Here is a 27543-nt window from a genome sequence, read left to right as displayed (position 1 = left end):
CTGTGAAAACACATCTTTTCCAACAATGGTAATTTGAAAGTGTTAGTGTTGGTATGAGCTGGTTCCAAATGCATGTTTAAGCATGGGGAAGCCATTTGCCATTTATGTGTGGGTGGCTGCTTGCAAGTGTCCGTGCATTCGTGCGTGTGTGTGTGTTGTGGGGGATGTTTTCTAGAGTGTGTCATGGGTGGGTTTGTGGTTTTCAATGTTCAGTGGAGGTGCTGTGTGTGAGTATTTATCTGGCACATGTTCCTGTGTGTGTGTGTGTGTGTGTTTGTGCGTGTGTGTGTGTGTGTGGGTGGGGAGTGTGGGGGGGGGGGTGATATGGAGGGGCAAGAGGGAAAGAGGGGCGGAAATGAAATGTAAAGTGCCTTGAGGAGTATTTCTGGGGGAAAAAAGGAAATAATTGTTCTTCTTCTTCTTCTTCTTATTATTCAGATTATTGTTGTAATGATGATGATGATGATGATGATGATGATGATGATGATGAAGATTATCATTGTTACTGTTATTATTGTTGTTGTTATTGTTATTATCATAAAGTGAGCCGTGACACGCAGTGTGTGTGCCCTCAGGCTTTCCTGTCTGCGGTTGTGGGAGGGCAAGAGGTGTCTACTGTGGTCTCCACTTCCGACCTCGCCATCACCTCTGGACTGGTGAGTGCATACAGAGATGCCAAATGTTACAATTTCGCCATACTTTGTTACGTTCAATCGTGAGCGTTCTGACGTTAGGCCAGTGTCAAATTTGTACCGATGAGTTTATTTTCAACTGTATAGCGTGGTCACGTGCTTTCCTGTTGTAACATTACACAGATGCACTAGACCTGTGGATCACGAGGCCAGGGCAGTTACTACTGACCTTGGTCTTGCATGATGATGCTCAGCTAATTGTGTGCGTGATTACATTGAAACAGCATTGAGTGGACCGATCAGTTTATTGAAACAGCATTGAGTGGACCGATCAGTTTATTGAAACAGCATTGAGTGGACCGATCAGCTTATTGAAACAGCATTGAGTGGACCGATCAGCTTATTGAAACAGCATTGAGTGGACCGATCAGTTTATTGAAACAGCATTGAGTGGACCGATCAGTTTATTGAAACAGCATTGAGTGGACCGATGAGCTTATTGAAACAACATTGAGTGGACCGATTATTGAAACAGCATTGAGTGGACCAATCAGCTTATTGAAACAGCATTGAGTGGACCGATCAGTTTATTGAAACAGCATTGAGTGCACCGATCAGCTTATTGAAACAGCATTGAGTGGACCAATCAGCTTAATGGTGTGCCCGAACAGGAGAGAATGTGGCTGACTCAAGTTGCGTCTCGGTCAAACAGCGTCTGTGCCGGGTGGATGAAGCTGTGGAGTGCAAGGAAGGAACAAGCAACTTGCAACAGAGAAAGTCAGCCATGGATTCTGATTGTGAGAAACAAGAAGAACAAAGACCAGGGAAATGACACAGTGCCACCAATGTGTCAGCTGTAAAGAAGCAGCGGTGGGAACAGAAGTTTTACCAAACATACACTGAAAAATGTGTTTGTATGCCTTGTAGATGAAATATGTTTACTGATATGGCTCGGAGTCCGAGTGTTCCTACCAAATTCAAAATGTTTTGACCAAGTTTCCTGATTGTTTCTACAAACACTTGACAGGGGTTGGTGTCTGAATTTGGGTGCAGGTTGTCAGTCACCTCTCTGTACTTGAAGTTCCTCTTGGGATTGCATTGCTTTTGTTCAGCAAAATAAATGACAGATAATATCTGATTGTGAGAAACAAGACGAACAAAGACCAGGGAAGCGACACAGTGCCACAGATGTGTCAGCTGTGAAGAAGCAGTGACGGGAACAGACGTTTCATCAAACGCCCGAGTGTTCCTACCAGAGTCGAAATGATTCTAGGAAATTTCCCCGATTGTTCCTACAAACAATTGACAGGGATTGGCATCGCTGCGCGTGGCTTGGAATTCAAATGTTCTGGTTCTGCCAGCTGCAGAACCTGGGCTATATGAGCAGTCTTACCAGCGGTGAAGTTTGCTTAGCGTTAAACATTTTACTAAGTCGGCACTTATTCCGCAGACTTAGAAGATTTTTTATGCTAAAGAAAACTTAGAGCTGCTAAGTTCACTTCTGCAGCTTGGTCCAGAGCATTTCAATTCTGTTGTTAAAAAGGCTGAATATAGACTGTTTGTAAAGCAGTTTATTCTCTTCAAAATTTTACAACTTTTTTTGGTTGGCTGTTTGAGAACAACAACAATAAAAAAAATAATTTTGTAGGTGTTGTTTCTTGTTTAATGAGAATCACTCAAAACAAAAAACCAAAACAAAACAAGGTGAAACACATGCTTTTGATTGAACGTTCTGATCAGTTTCGATTTCGTTTATTTATTCATAGTCTGTTCATCTAAGATGATGATATTAGACTGAGTTTGTTCTGATCAGTAGTTACAGAAAATCGTCAACCAAATATTTGGATGTAGAATGGCTACATTTTGTCTGAATACGATGAAAATGAATACCAGAGTGAATTATTTACCCTTTTTTTTTCTTGTCCAGTGGAATGCTATGATTCTATATTTGTTGAAATGGCCAACCAAATCAATGGATATCTAACGGCTGCATTCCGCCTTGATGCTGGAATGATATGAATTAATCCTGGATTGAACATTTCTTCAGGTGGTCCATCGTTTGACAGCCCGTGCTGTCATCCAGGACTGGGAGGCTGGCCTTCTGTCTGACGACCGCACTCGCCACGAGGTATGGTGGCTGGATCTTGTGTTGTGTTATGTGTTGTGCTGTGTTGTGTTGTGTTGTGTTGTGTCATGTTGTGTTGTGTTGTGCTGTGTTGTGTTGTGCTGTGTTGTGTTGTGTTGTGTTGTGTCATGTTGTGTTGTGTTGTGCTGTGTTGTGTTGTGCTGTGTTGTGTTGTGTCATGTTGTGATGTGCTGTGTTGTGTTGTGATGTGCTGTGTTGTGTTGTGTTGTGTTGTGTTGTGTTGTGATGTGTTGTGTTGTGATGTGTTGTGCTGTGTTGTGTTGTGTTGTGTTGTGTTGTGTTCTGTTGTGTTCTGTTGTGTTGTGTCGTGTTGTATTGTGTTGTGATGTGTCATGTTGTGATGTGTTGTGTTATGCTGTGTTGTGATGTGTTGTGATGCATTGTGTTATGCTGTGTTGTGCTGTGTTGTGATGTGTTGTCCATACTTGTCATGAGGTATGGTAATTGGATCTTGTACTGTGTTGTGTTGTGCTGTGATGTATTGCGTTGCATTGTGGTAAATTGTGTTGTGCTAAATTGTGTTGTGATGTGTGGTGTTGTGATGTGTTATCCATACTTGCCATGACGTGTGGTAATTGGATCTTGCACTGTTCTGTATTCTGCTGTATCGTGTCATATTGTCGTGATATCCGTACTCGCAGTGAGGTGTAGCAATCGGATTGTCTTGTGTTTGTTTTGTTCCAGCTGGCCAAGATGAACGAGAAGCAGGACGTGATAGAGCTGAGCAAGGAGTACTCCATCGTGACTCAGTTCACCTCCTTTGTGGCCATCGAGAAACGAGACAAGGTAGGCTGTGTGTGGAGATGGTGACATCGTGTCTTCCCCCACACCACCACCACCCCACCTCTCAAACCACCCACGCCCCACCACCCCGCTCCCCAAAACCCCCACACCCACCATCCCACTTTTCAAACCACCCACACCCCACCACCCCGCTCCCCAAAACTCCCTGTGAATTCACTGCCTTCCTATGCTGAGCCCTAGACATAGTGAAGATGAATTCACTGCCTTCCCATGCTGAGCCCTAGACACAGTGAAGATGAATTCACTGCCTTCCTATGCCGTGCCCTAGACATAGTGAAGATGAATTCACTGCCTACCTATGCTGAGCCCTAGACATAGTGAATATGAATTCACTGCCTTCCTGTGCTGAGCCCGAGACATAGTGAATATGAATTCACTGCCTTCCTGTGCTGAGCCCTAGACATAGTGAATATGAATTCACTGCTTTCCTATGCTGAGCCCTAGACATAGTGAATATGAATTCAGTGCCATCCTATGCTGAGCCCGAGACATATTGAATATGAATTCACTGCTTTCCTATGCTGAGCCCTAGACATAGTGAATATGAATTCAGTGCCATCCTATGCTGAGCCCGAGACATATTGAATATGAATTCACTGCCATCCTATGCTGAGCCCTAGACATAGTGAATTTGAATTCACTGCCTTCCCATGCTGAGCCCTAGACATAGTGAAGATGAATTCACTGCCTTCCTATGCTGAGCCCTAGACATAGTGAAGATGAATTCACTGCCTTCCTATGCTGAGTCCTAGACATAGCGAATATGAATTCACTGCCTTCCTATGCCGTGCCCTAGACATAGTGAAGATGAATTCACTGCCTTCCTATGCTGAGCCCTAGACATAGTGAAGATGAATTCACTGCCTTCCTATGCTGAGCCCTAGACATAGTGAAGATGAATTCACTGCCTTCCCATGCTGAGCCCTAGACACAGTGAAGATGAATTCACTGCCTTCCTATGCTGAGGCCTAGACATAGTGAAGATGAATTCACTGCCTTCCTATGCTGAGTCCTAGACATAGTGAATATGAACTCACTGCCTTCCTATGCTGAGCCCTAGACATAGTGAAGATGAACTCACTGCCTTCCCATGCTGAGCCCTAGACATAGTGAATATGAATTCACTGCCTTCCTATGCTGAGCCCTAGACATAGTGAAGATGAATTCACTGCCTTCCTATGCCGAGTCCTAGACATAGCGAATATGAACTCACTGCCTTCCTATGCCGTGCCCTAGACATAGTGAAGATGAATTCACTGCCTTCCTATGCTGAGCCCTAGACATAGTGAAGATGAATTCACTGCCTTCCTATGCTGAGCCCTAGACATAGTGAAGATGAATTCACTGCCTTCCTATGCTGAGCCCTAGACATAGTGAAGATGAATTCACTGCCTTCCTATGCTGAGGCCTAGACATAGCGAATATGAACTCACTGCCTTCCTATGCCGAGTCCTAGACATAGTGAAGATGAATTCACTGCCTTCCCATGCTGAGCCCTAGACATAGTGAAGATGAATTCACTGCCTTCCCATGCTGAGCCTTAGACATAGTGAAGATGAATTCACTGGACTGGTGGCTGTGAAAGGCTATGGGAGCTTTTAACCTCAACAGTTCAGGCAGGAATTTTTTTTTAAACTTAATTTCTGGGACGAAATTGAGAGGGCAGGGGTGGGGGAGAATCCACAAGGACTTGACGGTAACAGTATCGGTATCAGTATCAGTAGCTCAAGGAGGCATCACTGCGTTCAGACAAATCCATATATATACGCTACACGACATCTGCCAAGCAGATGCCTGACCAGCAGCGTAACCCAATGTGCCAAGTCAGGCCTTGAAAAAAAAAAAAAAGTAAAAAAAAGTAGAGGTAAATAAATAACTAATATATCTCTCTATATATATATTAAAGAAAAAGAAAAAAATGATGATAATGATAATAATACCAATAACAATAATGATAATTAACTCACTCAGTACGACCAGTCCTCTCTTCTCCTCTACACAGACCCCTCGGATGTCCAGTGGGTGTCTGAATGACCCAACCTTTAGCTTCTGTCGTCAGAATTGTGGTATTTTTTGTCAACATTCACCTCTTCAGTATAAGAGCCTTCCGCTTGCAATATTTTGATGATGGTAACTGGGGTGAAACGCTGGTAACGTCAGTCGTCTCTTTCGCCGTTCGTATGGAGAGAATTAAACGGTCTGTCTGGTGAGTGATGCGTTGTCTGTGTGTACTGTTTCAGGATGAGGACATGGGCTGGACGAAAGGGCCGCAGATCTCCGATCTGGTGAAGGGACAGTCAGTGGACATCTTGGACTACATGGCCTGGCCACAGCAAGATGAAGTGAGCTGACCACTCGTGTGTAATGATGATAGTAATAGTAATAGTAATAATCATGATAATGATGATGATGATGATGATGATGATAATGACAATAATAATAATAATAATAATAATAATAATAATAAAGATGATGATAGTAAATAACTTCTTCTTTGTTCATAGGCTGCAACACTTACGTTCACTCGTATGTACAATAGTGGGCTTTTACGTGTATGACCGTTTTTTTTTAACCCCGCCATGTAGGCAGCCATACTCCGTTTTTGGGGGTGTGCATGCTGGGTATGTTCTTGTTTCCATAAGCCATCGAACGCTGACATGGATTGCAGGATCTTTAATGTTCATATTTGATATTCTGCTTGTGTATACACATGTAGGGGGTTCAGGCACAAAGCAGGTCTGCACATATGTTGACCTGGGAGATTGGAAAAATCTCCACCCTTTACCCAACAGGTGCCATCTTGAAGATTTGAACCCGGGCCCCTCAGATTGAAAGTCCAACACTTTAACCACTCAGCTATTGCACCAGTCAGATAGTAACAACAATAAAAATGATGATAATGATAATAATGATTATAATAATAGTGGTGAGGGGGGGTGGGGGGGGGGGAAGGGACAGTATTGAGGAACTATTTTGGTAAGAAGTAGGTTTTAACTCTTTCTATACTAAGGTACGCTATGCGCACAGCGCTTTTGTTACTGTGGTACACTATAGTGTCCATGATTTTAAAAATTTGTAGTTCATAGGGTAACTGTCTTGTGCAAAACTAAATGGCTCAGCTCTGTTCTACAGTCACCCAAAAGTACACCTATACTTTTATTGTGGCTGAGAATGCCTTTGTTTGAGTACAATACATGCGAACGTACAGTCTCACAACTCTGCCTTCTTGCTCGCTCACTCAAAAAGATGGCGTCTCTGTCAACTTTGGCAAGTGCTGCAGCTCAAAGTTTAATGCAAGCTGATTCTATAGTGGATATTCATGGTGCATATGTATTTGCCCATTCAATTGTTACAGTTAGGAAGTGTCTATGATTACAAAAGACCACTTTTGTAAAATTTCTGTTATATGAGAAAAACTAACCTCTTTATATCAGTTGTGAAAAATACGATGAATCAGCCAATAATGAATTGAGTGCTTTGAAACATTGCCAAATGTTAGTCCATCCTGTTCTTTACAACAACACAAAATTTCACAGCTGTATGTAATTGCATTCTTTTTTTCTTTTTTTTTTAGATATTTTTGTTATAACATAAACAAACGGCCAGTATAGAGAGTATAATGAAGGAAGTTACTGGGCCGTATAGAATGAGTTAAGGCCAGGCCAGAAAGAGTGGAGTGCAGGGATTTGACCAAGCAAAAGATGGAGATTGTTCCAAATGTAAGTTCCTGAGAGAGAGCAGTGGAGTGTGTGAATCTGGGAGTGCAGAAATAGATGTTTATGAAACTGGGAGAAAACCACAACAAAAACAAAGGGAAAACCTGAACTTTTCTATTTGATGCATATACTTTAAAAATTTTTTTTTTATTCAGCAGATGTAGTGTAGCATATATGGATCAGTCTGCATGCTTTTGACACCACCTTGAAACAGAAATTGATACTGTGTAAAGAGTTTTACCCATTCACCCAGATTTGTATGTTTTTTTTTTCTTCTCATCTTCCAGCCAAAACAACCTAAGGCTCTGCGTCTATTTGTGAAGACACTGACTGCCAGGACCTTGGAGGTGAAGCTAGAGGAGAACCAGACTGTGGCAGATCTGATGCAGAAGATATTTGATGAAGAAGGAATACCCCCCGACCAGCAAAAAATTGTATATGCTGGCAAACAACTGGAGAGGAGTGGACAGTTGTCAGACTACAACATTATCAATGAGAGCACTGTTCATCTTGTATTGAGATTGAGAGGTATGAAGGGTGTTTTTTTTTTCTTTCTTTACTTTCCATTCCTTTTTTTTTTCAGGGGGTGGGGCTGGGGGGGGGATGATTTGTTGATGTACAGTTTCCTTCTCTACCTTTTCCATTGCATAGGAAAAAAGAAAAACATGTATCACCCAAGTTCACATATATGTGTATGTGAGGGCATGATCTGAGGGGAAAAAAAACAAACCTTTTGAGATGATTTTTTTTTTTTTTTAGAGAGAGAGAGGGTGGATGGGTGGATGTTGATTCACTTATAGCTCATTGCCCCTCATGAAAGGGTGTGATAAAATGAATGTTTGGGAGAAAAATATCATAGACAAAACAGGCTTTGTCTAATGATATACACTTAGCTAAGCAATATACAATACAGATAAATAACATATACTCTCAGTCACGTTATACATACTGCATCATAAGTAGCACATACTTTGTTAAACACTGCAAGACGTTAGAGTGGATCATAGCTTAAACAGTTTTTACAACTAAATCAACAGATTTCTGACTGTTTGTGCATAGATGCCATATGTAATGACAATCTAAACTGGCTTGGGAATTTATGAAATTTCAGTGGTATGTATGGTACTCTAGGGACATACATGACAGGACAGGGCAGAACAAAGTGTGCTTCATTTTCTTTCTCTTTCTTACAAAGTGGACATTACGAATCAGTTTCAATGTGTTCTCGATAACGGTAGGCAGTTTCCAAAATACCAAGCCTGAATCTTGTGACTGCATTCTTTAAATGTCTGTCTAGATCCATCAGTAAATGTTTTGACATAGATTCAGTACAAAAGGTTCTAAATACATTAAATCTGTCACTGTTATTGACATGGTAATGAGTGACGGGCGCAATAGTGAAGTGGTTAAAGCATTGGACTGTCAATCTCAGGGTCCCGGGTTCAAATCACGGTGACGGCACCTGGTGGGTAAAGGGTGGAGATTTTTACGATCTCCCAGGTCACCATATGTGCAGACCTGCTAGTGCCTGAACCCCCTTCGTGTGTATATGCAAGCAGAAGATCAAATACGCACGTTAAAGATCCTGTAATCCATGTCAGCGTTTGGTGGGTTATGGAAACAAGAACATACCCAGCATGCACACCCCCGAAAACGGAATATGGCTGCCTACATGGCGGGGTAAAAACGGTCATACACGTAAAAGCCCACTCGTGTGCATACGAGTTAACGTGGGAGTTGCAGCCCACGAACGCAGAAGAAGAAGAAGAAGAAGGTAATGAGTGAGTGAGAGAGAGAGAGTGAGAGAGAGAGAGAGAGAGAGAAAGGATCTGAGAAGTCCACATGAGATGAAACTGCAGTCATATCAGGCATATTGTTGGCTCTCTCTCTCTCTCTCTCTCTCTCTCTGTTGGTACATGAAACATCCCTGACAGAAGTTTAGAGTTTATAATGCAGGACTCAAAGATCCTTCACGATCTAGGTCGCTTTATTTATCACTCAAATAAACGTTGCGCTGCTTTATTATGATAACACGTAGAACCCAAGTTCTGCTATGTTATAAATTTAAAGCAGCGAACGTACATGTTTAAGCAGATTTGCTCACTATGGAAGGCATTTACTGTTTTGATTTTTTGATTCATGTGTTAGCATTCCTGGTTTTACAAAATGGAGTGTGCGTGTGCACGTGTGTATGTGTGTGTGTGTGTGTGTGTGTGTGTGTGTGTGTGTGTGTGTGCTCAATGTTGTAATGAGTCAGAAGGCCTTCTACAAGATAACATTTCTGAGTTCTCTCTCTCACACTCTCTCTCTCTCTCTCTCTTTATCTCTCTCTCTCTGAGAGAATTCAAATGGCTTCTTTTTGAAGGGTTTCTATTCTGCATTTCCATTTTGAACCATTGCAGGGTTGTTTTCAACTAACGGGAGGGTTGTTTAGTTGCTTTCTGTACTTGTTTTCCTCTATGATTATGCTGTATGAACTTGATTTTGGCCCTCAGAGAGAATTCAAATGGGCCCTACATACAGTCTGAAGGGCTTCTGTTTTACATTTCCCCCTCTAACCATGGCAGGGTTATTTTGAACTAGCAGACATGTTTCCCAGGTCACCAGAAGAGCACCCGCTGTGTGTCATTATAGAGAAATGATAAATCATGTCCTTACTGTGGAGGTCACGAAAAAAAATATGAACGATGTGCTGATCAAGTTGTTACATGGAGCTGAATTGTTTTCCTGTTTCTTTGATGGGGTTCCATGCTGCAGCACATGAGGAAGTTTGGGATATAAAAAAAAAATTAAATGTAGAAAGAATATAAAAAAAAATGTCACAGAAGGTTTGTTTAATTGTTATCTGTACTTGTTTTCCTCCATTTTTATGTTGTATGGACTTTATTTGGTCAAGCAGTCACAGACAGCATATATTTGGAGACCTAAGTAAAGGCTATTACACACAACACTTTCCCTATGTCAGTGCTTGTTTTCCTGACACTGCCTTGGTATTCAACGGAATGAGTTGAACTGATCACTTGTGCTCAGCATACATTTGTGACTACTCTTGCATCCTTTTCGAATCCCCAAGCGTAAGTTGCAAATGTGAATTGTTTTCAAAAGCATTCTGTCAGTCTCCGTTATTTCTTTTTCTTTTTGCACTGTGTTTTGTTGCTTTTTTGACTCACTTGTGTAAACAAAGTGAGTCTATGTTTTAACCCGGTGTTCGGTTGTCTGTGTGTGTGTGTGTGTGTCTGTGTGTCCGTGGTAAACTTTAACATTGACATTTTCTCTGCCAAATTAGGCATAAAAATAGGAAAAATTCGGTTCTTTCCAGTCATCTTGCTTAAAACAATATTGCACCTCTGGGATGGGCACAAAAAAAAAAAAAGCCTAATTATATGCAAACTGCATTTACTGTTATATTTATATTTTTTGTATTCTCTAAACTTGGCACTTTGATCTGATATTCTGACCCAACAACAAGAGCAGTCATTATTATCATTTTTTGTTCAAACAGGAACTTCTTTTGCTAAGCATGGAAGTTTTATTTATTTTGCAAACGTTTTGGTGCAGAGGGTAAAAAAGGGAAATTACTCTGTAATTAATGCTAGGGGACTTAATTTGCTTTAAACTGATCTTTCTCATCTTAAACATTACATTTTGAAATTATACTCAATACATAAAAAGCTTGGATTTTTTTTTTAAGTGTATCACAAGTGAGTCTTGTTTTTCTTTTCTTTACTTCATCCTTTTGTTGCTTTGGGGAATTCATTGGATTATGATTTTTTTTATTTTACTGCTTTGGGGAATTATTGGATTATGACTTTTTCCGGCTATGATTAACTCACTCAGGACAAAGGGCCCCAATCAGGGCCTTATATAGTTTTGAATTTTTGGAGTGGCATCTAATTTGCGTAATGACATTATAAGCTAAGAATATCGTAATTGACCTTTCCACTCTCCACTGCGACCAGTAAATGCAGTGTGTGTTGCTGTACTCGCGAGCAGGAGAGTTATTTTCGCTGTGACTGGTTTACGCGAACAGTGTGTGTCAACGATGGCGTCTGACCCACCTTTGTCTCAGTCATCAGGCAGACAACAGAAATAGACAGAAATAGTGTGGAGTGACGGCCTAGAGGTAACGCGTCTGCCTTTGAAGCGAGAGAATCTGACTGCGCTGGTTCGAATCACGGTTCAGCCGCCGATATTTTCTCCCCCTCCACTAGACCTTGAGTGGTGGTCTGGACGCTAGTCATTCGGATGAGATGATAAACCGAGGTCCCGTGTGCAGCATGCATTTAGCGCACGTAAAAGAACCCACGGCAACAAAAGGGTTGTTCCTGGCAAAATTCTGTAGAAAAATCCACTTCGATAGGAAAAACAAATAAAACTACACGCAGGAAAAAAATACAAAAAAATGAGTGGCGCTGTAGTGTAGCGACGCGCTCTCCCTGGGGAGAGCAGCCCGAATTTCACACAGAGAAATCTGTTGTGATAAAAAGAAATACAAATACAAATGCAAATACAAAGGGGCCCTGTCGTGGCTATATAACATTCTGAATTTAATCTATTTCAAACTCTCTGTGTTTTCCTGGATTCGTTTACAAGTCTTCAGTGTGTGCAAATTTGGAACAAAAAATATGGATGCTTTCATCATCTCACTGTATGATAGCATAAGTTTCAGTTTCAGTTTCAGTAGCTCAAGGAGGCGTCACTGCGTTCGGACAAATCCATATACGCTACGCCACATCTGACAAGCAGCTGCCTGACCAGCAGCGTAACCCAACGCGCTGAGTCAGGCCTTGAGAAAAAAAAAAAAAAAAAAAAAAGAAAAAAAGTAGTAATAAAAAAAAAAATTAAAAAAAAAAGACAAAAAAGACGACAATTATGATAAATAGGCAAATAAATGTAAAACATGGAGACACACATTCACACATACACCCACATATGCATAACAGATATGCACCAAACATGCAGTTTCACAGATACGAAAGCACAGTCAAATACACATAAACGTACATGAGCCCCAACACACACACACACACACACACACACATTACCCTGCACCTCCTCTACCACCCTCCTCCACACACTCATTTCTAGGTTACGTATCGCAGCTTCCATGCCACACACACACACACACACACACACACATACAGATGAATCCTTACTTGTACAAGCACACACACATATGCCCATATCCCCCACCCCCAACCCCACCCCCATATATACTGAGATATATATATATATGCACACCTGCACGTTCCAATATTCCGTTGTTCCCACAGTGTAGGCATGCATACACACACATACCTCATCATCTAGCCCCCCCCCCGAACCCCCTCCACCAGGCATCTGGATAGACGATAGCCACTGGAGGGCATGTGTCACAGCTTCAACTTCCATCGTTGGGCTGGAGGTTGTGACTTTGTAGGCAGCATTCTCTTCCCAAATTGTTTTTCCATTTTGTTTCGCAGTGAATCCCCAGCCAGATTGGTCTTTGGTGACTGAGCCATCTGTGTGTATGATGATGTCCTCTTCTTTACTATTTTCTTCTATGAGTAGCTTCACTTCCGCATCAGTTTTGCCCCTCTGGCCATTCCCGACAATGTCTTCCTAGAGTGGGTGAAATGGCTGTGTTGAACAGATGGTTTAGGTTTTCAGGGTTTTTCTCCCATTCTTTTGTTTCTTTCAGGTCTTGTAGTCGGCATACTAGCTGGATTGTGTTTTGTTGTATTGTGTTTTGTTATATGATCATCCATGATCTTCCTCATTCTAGACGGCTGCCTTTTGGTTCTTTGACTGCATCATGCAATGGGTTTTGAGGGTTTTCCAATGCTTTGAAGTAGGTCTTAACCTGTTCTAATTTGTTTCTGGCCTGCACTGAAGGAAGGTCAAGCAGGTATCGCAATGTTTCCATGGGTGTGTCTTTTGTTGTTCCAAGGATCAGCCTCATAGCTTCATTTTGAACTCATTCTAATTTTAGGAGGTTGCTTTGAGACGGTGTTGTTAGTCCAAGTCCATAGTCGATCACACTGAGGACGAGTGATTGGTATAGCAGGAAGAGGTGGCGTTGTTCAATACCTTTGGTTGCCATTGCTTTTAAGACTGAAAGGCCCTTTTTGCATTTGAGAACAGTATTTTCCGTATGTTTTTTGAAGGTCAGCATCCTTGTTGTGTTACTGATTCAGTTCATCAATTTCATCATTTGTTTTTTTGGCGATTTTATTTCATACTCATCTGAGGAGAAAGTCCAGGGAACTAACTGGCAGTACTGAGTGAGTTAAGAACACCTCCAAACTATGATTGGTATCTCTGTATCACTTGCCTATAGGTGATGACAATTCACTGCCAATGCTGAGGTGGCTGAGGAGTCCAGGAGGCACCAAACTGCAGACATAGTTAACTCTCTCCCTCAGGGAGAATTAAGATGGCCCCTCCAATTTCTTGCAGTCTTTGAAGGGGTTTCTATTTTCACATTATCCCCTTTTTGACTCACTTGTGTAAACAAAGTGAGTCTATGTTTTAACCCGGTGTTCGGTTGTGTGTGTGTGTGTGTGTGTGTGGTAAACTTTAACATTGACATTTTCTCTGCAAATACTTTGTCAGTTGACACCAAATTAGGCTTAAAAATAGGAAAATTCAGTTCTTTCCAGTCATCTTGTTTAAAACAATATTGCACCTCTGGGATGGGCACCAAAAAAATTTTAAAAAAAGAAGCCAAATTATATGTAGACTGCATTTACTGTTATATTTATATTTTTTTTATTCTCTAAACTTGGCACTTTGATCTCATATTCTGACACAACAACAAGAGCAGTCATTATTATCATTTTTTGTTCAAACAGGAACTTCTTTTGCTAAGCATGGAAGTTATATTTATTTTGCAAATGTTTTAGTGCAGATAGTTAAAAAGGGAAATTACTCTGTAATTAATGCTAGGGGACTTAATTTGCTTTAAACTGATCTTTCTCATCTTAAACATTACATTTTGAAATTATACTCAATACATAAAAAGCTTGTGTGTTTTACTGTCTGTGTACAGGGCTTTCACTATGTTCATTTGCCCAAGTGGTCTTTTTCGGAAAATACTAAAATCAATACGACGAGTGGACTTTACAGATCTATTGGCTGAGCCCTGAAGGTCATGGGCAAAAATCAGTTGCGTACACATATTTATACACATTCAAAGCGCGTGCTCATATTCTTCGCGAATGCGAAAGACGCCATTTTATTTCAAGTTGTTGACCTGCCCCTTCAATCCTATATTCAATCGACAATACATGATAACATGTGATGGAAAGTTGGAGAAGGAGACCGTTAAATATTTATTCAAAGAAAGATTTGAGAACGCCTCATCACTAACTGGATTATGCCCCAAACTGCCATAAAAATATCCACAGAATCAGTTGGAATTCACAGTTAAAAATTGTAAACCATGCGAGTTAATACCCTTGAATTGATGAAACGAAAAAATTTCCAGTCTTGACTTTTCTCAAAATGAAGTCCTTTTCACTTCATACGACATTTAGAAATACTTGTACTTGACTCTACATGTTATTAGTTTAACAAAATACTCAATTTTCATATCAATTTTAAAACTATAAAACTAGAATGAACATAAAAGAGAAATTGAATCGATCGACCGTGTTGTACTACATTCTCGGCGGGTGTAACTAAACTTGTACATCTATCTAGATCTAGAGAAAACGGCTAAATGTTGCAGTGTGATTGTGGCGATAGCCATGCCTCCTTTACCGCACCCTTAAAAAGAATTTTTTATTGCCCTTAAAGATTTTTTGAATGCCCAAGATACATCAGAATAATAGCGTTGTCACTGCGAATACCGCAATCGATTTATTGCCCTTTAAAAAAGTATGTTTAAATATTAAATTTTAGAATGTCAGTTAAGGAGCCACGATAGTGTAATGGATTAGACAGTTTCTTCTCACCCGAACATGCGGGGTTCGAATCTGGTTAGGACTTTTCTTTTTTTTTTTTTTTAACCTGAAGCTTTATAATAACAAATACAGAACAGATTTTAACAATTAGATTTTTTTTTTTAATTTGTTTTTAAAGTGTATCACAAGTGAGTCTTGAAGACCTTGCCTCTCTATGATGTAAAAAAAAAAAAAGTAGTATGTATCAGTATTTGAATAAATATATTCTCTCTCTCTCTCTCTTTCTCTCTCTCTCTCTATCAAACTCGTCAGCATTCTGGAAAGGCCTAACAGAAATGGGATGTGGGAAAACAAATAGTAACATCAGTAATAATGTCAGTATGGAAGAGTGGCATCAGCACTTCAAAAGTCTATTTTCCTTGGATAATGATATTGACAATGTTGATAATTCTGCTGATCTTTGTAACCTCGATGATGATGAAGAATGTGAACTTAATAATGCAATTTCAGAGAAAGAGGTTTTGCTCCCTCCTCGCAAGATCAAGTTCGGAAGACCACATCCACTTGACAGTATTTCTGCTGAAATGTTAAAAAATGGTAATAAAATTACTGTACCATTTCTGACAAAATTATTTAATGCTCTGTTCGATAAAGGACTGTACCCAAAAGAATGGTCCAAAGCTATTATCATTCCCATTTTTAAGAAAGGCGATATTGTTAATGTTGATAATTATAGAGGGGTATCCCTGTTAAGTATCATTTCTAAGTGCTTTACAACGGTGTTGAATAATCGATTATATAATTGGTTAGAAAATAACGAGATGATTACAGAAGGTCAAGCTGGTTTCTGAAAAAACTACTCAACTGTTGATCAGATTTTTAACCTGTATACTTGTGTTCAGAAATGCATGTGTCAAAATAAGAAATTATACGTTGCTTTCGTTGATTTTAGAAAAGCATTTGATTCTGTAAGACATGATAAGTTGTTACAACATTTAAGAAAACAGGGTGTATCTGGTAAATTCTTTAAGTCTTTGAAAGCGATGTACGATTCATTGTTAGCATGTGTCAGGGTTAATTCACAATATTCTGAATTTTTTGATTGTCCACTTGGTGTACGACAGGGATGTGTCATGAGCCCTACTTTATTTTGTACATTCATCAATCAGATTGCTGAACATATGTCTGTGTCAGGTAGACATGGGGTTCAGTTGATACCAGGTAGCTTGGAACTGTTCATATTGCTTTTTGCCAATGATATTGCTTTATTATCAACAACTCCAATAGGACTTCAAAATCAGTTGAATATTCTTAAATCATGCTGTCAGGTGATGAAGTTGAAAATTAATGTGCAGAAGACATAAATAATGGTGTTCAGAAAAGGCGGATTTTTAGGTCGGCATGAGAAGTGGTATTTTGAAGATGAAGAAATAGAAGTAGTTAATGAATACTGTTATTTAGGGTTTACATTCACATCAAAGATAAGTCCCAAAAAGGGGACAGAACATCTTGTTGTGAAAGGCAAAAGGGCAACCACGAGCCTTGTGAAGACTTTTCAAAAGTATAAAGAAATGTCATATGCAGTATTTTTCAAAATATTTGATGTAAAGGTACAGCCTGTTCTGTTGTATGGATCTGAAATTTGGGGTATGAATAGACTAGAGAATGTAGAAAAAATTCATTAATTAGCATGTAAGCAATTCTTGGGAGTGCCAGTGAAAACACCAAACAAAGTGGTTTATGGTGATCTTGGTAGATATCCGTTATTTATAAACTCGTTATTAAATGTTATAAGGTACTGGTTGAGAATACTACAGATGGATCAAAATAGATTGCCTTACATGGCTTATCAGATGTTGCTTGGATTAGATTTAAATGGAAAACAGTGTTGGGCTTCTCAAGTTAGAGAAATATTATGTACAACAGGTTTTAATTTTGTGTGGTTGCAACAGGGTGTTGGTGATGTGAAAGGATTTCTTATTACTTTCAAGCAAAGACTTATAGATATCTTCATTCAAGAATGGGTGGGTACTATTAGTGATAGAGACAGATATTCATGCTACAGATCATTCAAAGTTGTATTTGAAAAAGAAAAATACATAACAAATGCTGATGAATATTGTTTCAGAGTGGCGTTGTCTCAGGCCCGATTTAATGTACTTCCTTTAAATAACAATGTTAATAGGTACATTGAAAATGATGTTTTAAAGCATTGTCCTTTTTGCCAAGGTGAACTAGAAGATGAATACCATTTGTTGTTTGTTTGTTCTGTATATAATGATTTACGGACAAAATTTCTTCAAGACTGTTTAAACATGTCTCTTAGTTCACTTCTCCAGTCAAACAACAAGCAGAGAAATTTCCATGTATCAAAATTTATTTCCATGCGATGAAAAGGAGAAATCATATACTCAGACCTAATTAAGTAGAATTAATGTCAAGTCCATGAATATTATGATATTGTGTCATCTATTCAAGTGTTTTAATACCCCTTCCCATGCCCACCCCCAGTCCCCTGGTTTTGAATTGTGGTCCATGGCCAAAGTTCATTAAAACAATTTCGTTCGTTCGTTCGTTCGTTCTCTCTCTCTCTCTCTCTCTCTCTCTCTATATATATATATATATGTGTGTGTGAGGGGTGGGGTGTAGTGGGGGGGGGGTTGTATCAGATCAGTTAGGCTCACACACACACACACACACACACACACACACACACATACACAGAAAACATAAGAACACACACACACACGTGCACATACACATACACACACAACACAACACAACACAACACAACACAAATGCAAACACACACACTGACACACACTCCCTCTTTTTCTCTCTGTCTCTTTGTCTCTGCCTCTGTCTGTTTGTCTCACTCCCACACTCTCTCTTTCACATACAAACAAATTCACAGTCGGTACCAAACAAAGGAATGCCCCAACAAGCGAAAGGGAAAGAGTAAATTATGACTTTTTTGTGCAGGTGGACCAGAACCATCAGTGATGTTAGGTAAAAGCCTGGGGAGTGCTGCTGATATGGATATGGAAGAAGAAGAAGAAGAAGAAGAAGAAGAAGAAGAAGAAATGTATTCTAAAGGTGAGTTAAGAATGTCTGGAACCAGTATCATGAGGGTTTTTTTATTTTTATTTTTATTTTTTTATCTAGAACCATAATCAGATGTGGTATAGCATATATGTCTCAGACCACATGCTTAGACATACTCTTGAAACTGAAACTGAAACTGAAACTGAAACTAAAATGCACACCAGGGACAACATCTAGTGTGCTGCTCACACATGTATACACTACACACACTTGCCTGCGCGTGTGCGTGCACACGCGCGTACATAACAGACACATTCACACACACACACACGTGCTCATACACACTACACACACACACACACACACTACACACTCACATGCACAGCACACACACACACACACACATGCACATATACACAACACATGCACACACACACACACACACACATACGCATATACACAACACACACACACACACATACACATATACACAACACACACACACATACACATATACACACTCTCTCTCTCTCTCTTTCTTTCTCTGTCTATTTGTCTGTCTTTCTGTCTGTCTTTCTCTCACTCTCCTTCTTTCACATACTAAAAGACTTACAGAGTCATGCCCTAACAATTGACAGGGTGTACATGCACTCACGCAGGCAAGCATGCACAAACAGCAAATGGGGATGTAGAAGACATCGCTACCCAATTTTGTATTCCAGGCTTGAAAGCCAAGAAGAAGAAGAAGAGAGGCCTGGTGTTGCTAGCGAGGGATGAATTGGAACCGACTTGTGGTTAGTTACTCTATTTCATTACCATTCTTTTTTTTTTATTTTTTTTTTTAAAGAATTATGCAAAAACTGACGCAAATGATAGTGTGTAGACTGCATTACTTAGTGCTGCAGGCTGACCTTGATCAACAAACACACAAACACAAACACACACACTAACACACACACACACACGCACGCACACACACACGCATGCACACACACACAATATTCAAATTATCTGAAAATATACACAGTTGGATCTGTTTTAGAAGATAGTAATTCAGGAGCGGCTTTTGTAATTCCTTCATTTAGAATAGAAAAATTATATTAGTAGACAATATTCCATTTTCACAGCTGAACTTATAGCCATACTTATGGCCTTAAGTTATATTTCAGACATTCTGAAAACTGTAAATGAAATTTTATTATGTGTAAACTCAAAGTCAGTATTACAAGCTATAGAATCTCCAAATTCAAAGAAGCGAATTGAGATGATAATGGAAATAAAACATATTATTCACCAACTGACAAAACAGGGCATTAAAATAACTTTCTGTTGGGTACCTTCGCACTGTGGAATATCTTCAAATGAGTGGGCAGACCAAGCAGCTAGAAGACAGCATGTAATTTTGAAGGCGCAATACAACATCCACTTAGATCTACATGAATGCATTAGTTGTATAGAAAATGTATCCAGAAATCAATTTAAGAAATTACTTATAGATTCAAATAATCAATATTACCAATGTTGTGTAAACACAAAGAATGCAGCTAACCCCAAACATTTTCTAAATTCGACACCAACAGCACATTCAAGACAAATTACAAGTCTAATGTATAGACTTCCTTTAAATGCCATTCGTACAAAATTTTCTAAAAATATAAAATGCGCATGCGATAAGCAAATAACTGTAAGCCATCTACTCATTCATTGTCCGAGCATAAGACAGTTAATTCCAAAAGATGTAGTTGATGACTTTTCTTCCGATATTTCATTAGCCACTGAAAAGATTTTGAATGATTATTCATTGCTTAGAATGTTTTCAGAAATTTTAAACTCCAGTCCAGTTGGTATCCTCCTTTGATGTATTATAATTAATGTTGTTATTTATATTTACATTGTTGTAGGTTAATACTTGTTGATATGCATATACATATTCTCCTTCCCATGACACCTCATTCAATACAGACCACAATCTCTTTAGACTTTTACTTATAATATACTTTTCCTCTGATACATAACATGAACACTTTTTTTACACTAATATTCACATGCATTCCCTTTCCTTTATCCACTACTTTACTCCTTTCCGTCTAAAAACACTTATAGTGAATAGACGTTAAACTGAAGAAGAAGAACACACACACACTCTCTCTGTCTCTTTCTCAAGGTCTCTTATCTGTCGTTCTATCTGTCTGTCTTTTTTTCTTCTTCTCTCACTCTCACTCTCTTTCTTTCACATACAACAAAACATACGAAGTCATACGCTAACCAAGTGACAGGTAAGGGGCAAGAAGACTGGGTTTTTTTTTCATCAGAATCAGAAACATCCATGGAGCAGAGTGCAGAGTGGGAAGGGCTGGATGACGCTTGGGAAGAAGATGAACAAACGTCAGGTGAGTTGTTTACCTGGGACCATTATCAACTAAGGTGTTTTACCTCAAGCCATTATCAGCTAAGATGTTTACCTGGAACCATGATGAAGTGAGTAGTTCACCTCATGCCTGCATCAAGTACGTTGTCTTTAACTGGAACCATTGTCAGCAAAGTATTTTTTACCTTGAACCATTATCGGATAAGTTCTTTACCTGGAACCATAATCAAGTAAGCTGCTTACCTGAAACCATTATCACGTAAGATGTGTATCTGGAACCATTAAGAACTAGGTAGCCTACCTGGAACCATTATGTAGTAAGATGTTTACCTGGAACCATTATGAACTAGGTAGTCTACGTGGAACCATTATGTATTAAGATACTTACCTGGAACCATTATCAAGTAAGATTTTTCCATGGAACCATTATAAAGTAAGATGTGTACCTGGAACCATTATGAACTAGGTAGTCTGCCTGGAACCATTATCAAGTAAGATTTTTCCATGGAACCATTATCAAGTAAGATGTTTGGAACCATTATCAAGTAAGATGTTTACCTGGAACCATTATCAAGTAAGATGTGTACCTGGAACCATTATGAACTAGGAAGTCTGCCTGGAACCATTATCAAGTAAGATTTTTCCATGAAACCATTAACAAGTAAGATGTGTCCCTGGAACCATTATCAAGTAAGGTGTGTCCCAGGAACCATTATCAAGTAAGGTGTGTCCCAGGAACCATTATCAAGTAAGGTGTGTCCCTGGAACCATTATCAAGTAAGGTGTGTCCCAGGAACCATTATCAAGTAAGGTGTGTCCCAGGAACCATCATCAAGTAAGATGTGTACCTGGAACCATTATCAAGGTTTGTGGAATGATTATTAAGTGAGAAATATTTTTACCTGGAACCATTATTAAGTATGATTTTTACCTGGAATCATTATCAAGTAAGATATTTACCTGGATCCATTATCAAGTACAGTGTTTTACATGGGCACACTACTGGCACTGGCTGAGTCGAAGGTAATCCGAGGGGCTGTGAAAGTGAAAACTAAAACCCATGCCCATCAGCATGCTGTTGTTCGTTCTTTGGAGTCGGAGATGACGATGAATTCAATGCCTGATGGAGGATCTGTGACTATGGGTCCAGAGGTAACTGATTAGATGAATCTGGGTGGAGTCGGAGATGACGATGAATTCAATGCCTCATGGAGGATGTGTGACTATGGGTCCAGAGGTGACTGATTAGGTGAATCGTGGCCCAGAAAGCTTGCCCCCGTGTGCGACACACATGGGTAGGTGCTACAGTGGAAGTGGAGGTAGCTCATGCCTTGTACACAACACATTCTTCAGGACCTCTTGCTGTATGTGTTTTCTGCTGCATACGCTCGCTCCTTCAGTAATCTTGCTTCACCAGCCAGGCTGGGCGGTCCGGAGCAAGCAGTACCCAGCTACTGGGGTCGATGTTGATGAAGTCTTTGAAGGACACTTTGAGGCAGTCTTTGAAATGTTTCTTCTGCCGCTCTGACTCCTCTCTCCATATGGTTTTGGCAGTTGGATGTAGTAGATATTAACATGGCGATAGCCTTGAGATGGCCTTAGTGGTCGGCGAGGCTCTAAGCACCATAATTTGATTTGATTTGGCAGTTGGATCGTCAGATGTCATGATGGCATGGCCAGCCGATCTGGCTTTGGTTTTTTGTAGGAGTGTGCAGGCACCGTAATGAGGAATGTGAAAGACGGGCGCAATAGCCGAGTGGTTAAAGCGTTGGACTGTCAATCTGAGGGTCCCGGGTTCGAATCACGGTGACGGCGCCTGGTGGGTAAAGGGTGGAGATTTTTACGATCTCCCAGGTCAACATATGTGCAAACCTGCTAGTGCCTGAACCCCCTTCGTGTGTATATGCAAGCAGAAAGATCAGATACGCACGTTAAAGATCCTGTAATCCATGTCAGCGTTCGGTGGGTTATGGAAACAAGAACATACCCAGCATGCACACCCCCGAAAACGGAGTATGGCTGCCTACATGGCGGGGTAAAAACGGTCATACATGTAAAAGCCCACTCGTATGCATACGAGTGAACGCAGAAGAAGAAGAGGAATGTTAAAGACAAGGAAAGGGAAAGAGAGCCTGGCACAGCAGAGCTGGGAACAGTGTTTTGCTGTGTGTGATCTTAAGTTTACTTATATAGTGCCTCTTAAAAACAAATTCAAAAGATGTTTTCTCTGTGTGCTTTGCAATACTATAGTTCTTCTTCTTCTTCTGCGTTCACTCGTATGCACACGAGTGGGCTTCTACATGTATGACCGTTTTTACCCCGCCATGTAGGCAGCCATACTCCGTTTTTGGGGGTGTGCATGCTGGGTATGTTCTTGTTTCCATAACCCACCGAACGCTGACATGGATTACAGGATCTTTAACGTGCGTATTTGATCTTCTGCTTGCATATACACACGAAGGGGGTTCAGGCACTAGCAGGTCTGCACATATGTTGACCTGGGAGATCCGTAAAAATCTCCACCCTTTACCTACCAGGCGCCGTCACCGTGATTCGAACCCGGGACCCTCAGATTGACAATCCAATGCTTTAACCACTCGGCTATTGCGCCCGTCAACTATAGTTCAATTAGAATACATTGTAATAGTAATGTTACACCATCCATCAAACTATGCTGGTCTTACTATGTGAGGAACACTACAAATCATAAGGAGACAGTGCACCAAATGCACACACTAAGTGTCATGTAATGTACACAGTTTCAGTTTCAGTTTCGGTTTCAGTAGCTCAAGGAGGCGTCACTGCGTTCGGTCAAATCCATATATGCTACACCACATCTGCCAAGCATATGCCTGACCAGCAGCGTAACCCAACGCGCTTAGTCAGGCATTGAGAAAAGAAAAAAAAAAGAAAAAAAGAAAAAAGAAAAATACATAAAAAAAGAACTACTACTACTAATAATAATATGTATAAGGCGCAAAAACTTGATGAAGTCAACTATAAGTGTACAGATAAATAAATAAATGAATAAATAAATAAACAACTAAATAAATAAATAAATAATGACAATATAATTAAAAAAAAGAAAAGAAAATATAATAATAATAATAATAATAATGATAATTAAAAAAAAAAATGTACACAGCAAACTACATATGTGTAATTATCAGAAACATTTTATACTATGACAAGACAGTGCACCAAAAGTACACACTAAGTGTATTCCAAACTACATGTGTATAATTTATCAGAAACATTACAAACTACAAGAAGATAATGCACCAAAAATACACACTAAGTGTAGTGCAGTGTACACAACAAACTACACATGTATAATTATCAGAAAGACCACAAACTATTACAAGACAGTGCACCAAAAGTACACACTAAGTGTATTCCAAACTACATGTGTATAATTTATCAGAAACATTACAAACTACAAGAAGATAATGCACCAAAAATACACACTAAGTGTAGTGCAGTGTACACAACAAACTACACATGTATAATTATCAGAAAGACCACAAACTATTACAAGACAGTGCACCAAAAAATACACACTAAGTGTAGTGCAGTGTACACAGCAAACTACATGTGTATAATTATCAGAAAGACCACGAACTATTACAAGACAGAGCACCAAAAAATACACACAAAGTGTAGTGCAGTGTACACAGCAAACTACACGTGTATAATTATCAGAAAGACCATGAACTATTACAAGACAGAGCACCAAAAAATACACAAACACTAAGTGTAGTGCAGTGTACACAGCAAACTACATAATGTATAATTATCAGAAACGCCACAAACTATGACAAAACAATGCACCGAAAGCACACACAAAGTACAGTAAACATAGCAACCATGTCTGTGAGCACACACACACACACACACACACACACACACACACACACACACACACACACACACACACATAAAAGTATAAATAATATTCAACAACCGAAATCTATCAATCAATCAAATACATTCCGTAATTTATTCAGATTAAGGCAAATTCAGGCATTATCAAAGAGGATAAAGCTGAACGCTTTTATAACAAAGTTCAGCAGAGATGTTAAATGCATATGTGGAGAATCTATTTCAAGCAAACACATACTCTTTGAATGTCAGAGTCTGAAATCGTTTTTACCAAACTTCTCGGAAAATTCTTTTGAATGTATTTTTGACAATTTCAAGATGTTATCTGCTATTGCAGAAGGTTTGCTGCATAGTCCAATTGGACATTTGTTATAATTGTTACAGTTTTTGATGTTAGCGTTTCCTTCTATATTGTGCCTATGTCTCCCCTTTTAATGTCTTTATTTTTTCCAATGCTCTCTATCTCCCCCCCCCCCCCACACACACACATATGCACACACACACACACACACACATCATTCATCACCCGCTGCCCAATACCGCCCTCCCCCCCCTCCCCCCCCCCCTTTTTTTTTTCTTTTTTTCGTCTAATATCACTTAAAGTGGAAGACGTTAAACTGAAGACTACTACTACTACTACTACACACACACACACACACACACACTGCTGTGTGTGCCACAACTGGAGAGCCCATATACAGAACACTGACAGACGTACATGCATGCACATGTTTTGGGGTATTAGTCATTAGGTCTTATAATTTTTAGGCAACACTTTGAGCAGTTTGTTTGATGTGTATCTGCACATGCTTTCACTTGTCTCAGATTTTCTGGAAGATGTGATAGAAGCATGTTCAAGCCTCTCTTTCAAAAGCATTAAAACGCATACCGTTTGCAGGATCGGAAGGTAATAATAGGCAACCCCCCCCCTGCCCCCCCAACCAACACACACATACACATGCGGACATATATACTTATGTACTTACACTCTGTGTGTGTGTGTGTGTGTGTGTGTGTGTGTGTGTGTGTGTGTGTGTGTGTGTTTGTTTATGTGTTTGTGTGTGTGTGTGTATGTGTGTGTGTGTGTGTGTGTGTATTTATGTGTTTGTGTGTGTGTGTGTGTGTGTGTGTGTGTTTGTTTATGTGTTTGTGTGTGTGTGTGTATGTGTGTGTGTGTGTGTGTGTGTGTGTGTATTTATGTGTTTGTGTGTGTGTGTGTGTGTGTGTGTGATTTGAGTCAGAGACTTTGGTACATGAGGGGAGTAAAGGTTTGTGTGTATCTGTGTTTATGTATGTATGGATAGTTCTTGAGGTGCATTTCAGTGTGGATGTGTGATATTGAATATAATGTGTGATGTAGAATGTTGTATGCCTTGTAAGCGCAGTTCTCGGGACAGAGTGCAAAATAAGCATCAACTATTCTTCTCCTTATTCTCCTTTTTGTTACTAGTAGTAGTATAAGTATCCTTTGGATACTTATATAGCACCTACCCTTGGTCAGAGACCAAGCTGTTGGTGCTTTATAAATATGGAATCATTTGCATAACAGGCTGCCTGCCTGGGTAGAGCCTTTGGCGCTCATCATTCGTTTCCTATGATATTCAGTCAGGGTTCAGGCATGCACACACACACACACACACACACTCACACACTCACACACTCTCTCTCTCTCTCTTTCTGTCTCACACACACAGACTTGTAACATTTTACTTGTATGACTGTCTGAGTGTGTATTTGTATTATTATCGAAGTGGATTTTCAACAGAATTTTGCCGTGGACAGCTGTTTTATTGTTGGTTCTTTTACATGCGCAAAGAACATGCTGAACATGGGATCTGAATTTATTGTCTCATCTGAAAGACTAGCACCCAGACCACCACTCAAGGTTGAGTGGAGGGGGAAGAATCCCCGGCCCATACATGGGATTTAAACCCATGGACTCTGGCTTACTAGTTGGGCACATTGCCACTGGGCCACAGCTCTGTTGCAGTTGACATAATCTTGTTTCCTCTCCCAGGCCGCTGCCACCCCCCCCCCCCCCCCCCCCCATGCAAACCATCTGGGCAATGCCCTCTTCCATTTCTTGAAAACTCGGTACCCCTGTTTGAGATGGTCAGCATTATTGTATTTTGTATTTGTATTTCTTTTTACCACAACAGATTTCTCTGTGTGAAATTCGGGCTGCTTTCCCAAGTGAGAGTGTGTCGCTACACTACAGCGCCACCCATTTTTTGTGTGTATTTTTTCCTGCTTGCAGTTTTATTTGTTTTTCCTATCGAAGTGGATTTTTCTACAGAATTTTGCCAGGAACAACCCTTTTGTTGCCATGGGTTCTTTTACGTGCGCTACGTGCATGCTGCACACAGGACCTCGGTTTGTCATCTCATCCGAATGATGCCAACAAAAATGCCAGTTCCTTCATATACTCCCCTGTCTTGGCACATGCACTTTTTGTGTCAAACTTGTACTCCTGCCCAGCCCTGCCCATGCTAACAAGGGATACTTCATGTGAACCATAGGATGAATGGCATCTGAAATGCTCAAGTGTCAAGGGTGAAAAAGTGTGTGCTGTTTTTCTGAGTCAGTTTTAGGTTGATGGGGGCCATGGAGAGGTCAGGGGAGGTAAGGATGGAGGGGGAGGAGTTGTCTGTTATGTGGCTTGCCACAAAATTTGGCCTACAGAAAATTAACAAAAAATGAGGCCAGGAGATGAAATGATTAACAAATAGTAAAGAGTGGTAACTCTGTCCATTCACTCTGTACACTGGAACAAACCCAGACACTTCCTCAAAAGCGCCGGGCATGTCCTTATGTGTTTGCACATTTCTTCTGTCTTTGCTGCTGTGTGCACATGTTAAATGATTGGTATAAGGACACGCCCGGCGCTTCCTTTTTGAGGAAGTGTCTGGGTTTGTTCCAATGTACCTTTTATTTACCTGTGTGCTAGCTGAATTGGTAGCGTAAGCAGCACTGACTTGAAGTTGTGTACCTTGTGAATGGACAGAGTTACCACTCTTTACTATAGGCCAACAGAGCAACTGATTGCACCTTTCATTTACCCTGC

The 27543-nt window shown here is 40.1% G+C and overlaps 1 protein-coding gene across 6 annotated transcripts in view; it reads left to right on the top strand.

Moving 5' to 3' along the window:
* LOC143282718 (protein mono-ADP-ribosyltransferase PARP4-like) overlaps positions 1-27543 on the top strand; it is a 91127-nt gene that overhangs the window by 36187 nt on the left and 27397 nt on the right. The window contains exons 23-32 of one of the 6 annotated variants that reach the window (XR_013055296.1): positions 576-656; positions 2680-2760; positions 3463-3564; positions 5823-5924; positions 7586-7826; positions 15695-15781; positions 18167-18280; positions 18952-19023; positions 20542-20619; positions 25305-25386. Coding sequence is in view for 4 of the 6 variants with exons in the window: in XM_076588434.1 (XP_076444549.1) it covers positions 576-656; positions 2680-2760; positions 3463-3564; positions 5823-5924; positions 7586-7826; positions 15695-15781; positions 18167-18280; positions 18952-19023; positions 20542-20619 (958 nt within the window). In the remaining 2 variants the exon portion in view is untranslated. The remainder of the gene's footprint in view (positions 1-575; positions 657-2679; positions 2761-3462; positions 3565-5822; positions 5925-7585; positions 7827-15694; positions 15782-18166; positions 18281-18951; positions 19024-20541; positions 20620-25304; positions 25387-27543) is intronic. The other 5 variants (XR_013055297.1, XM_076588434.1, XM_076588436.1 and 2 more) reach the window with 5 other exon arrangements.

The sequence above is a fragment of the Babylonia areolata genome, chromosome 6 (assembly GCF_041734735.1).
Source record: "Babylonia areolata isolate BAREFJ2019XMU chromosome 6, ASM4173473v1, whole genome shotgun sequence".
Classification (NCBI taxonomy): Eukaryota; Metazoa; Mollusca; class Gastropoda; order Neogastropoda; family Buccinidae; genus Babylonia; species Babylonia areolata.
This window is presented reverse-complemented; position numbering and strand designations above follow the sequence as displayed.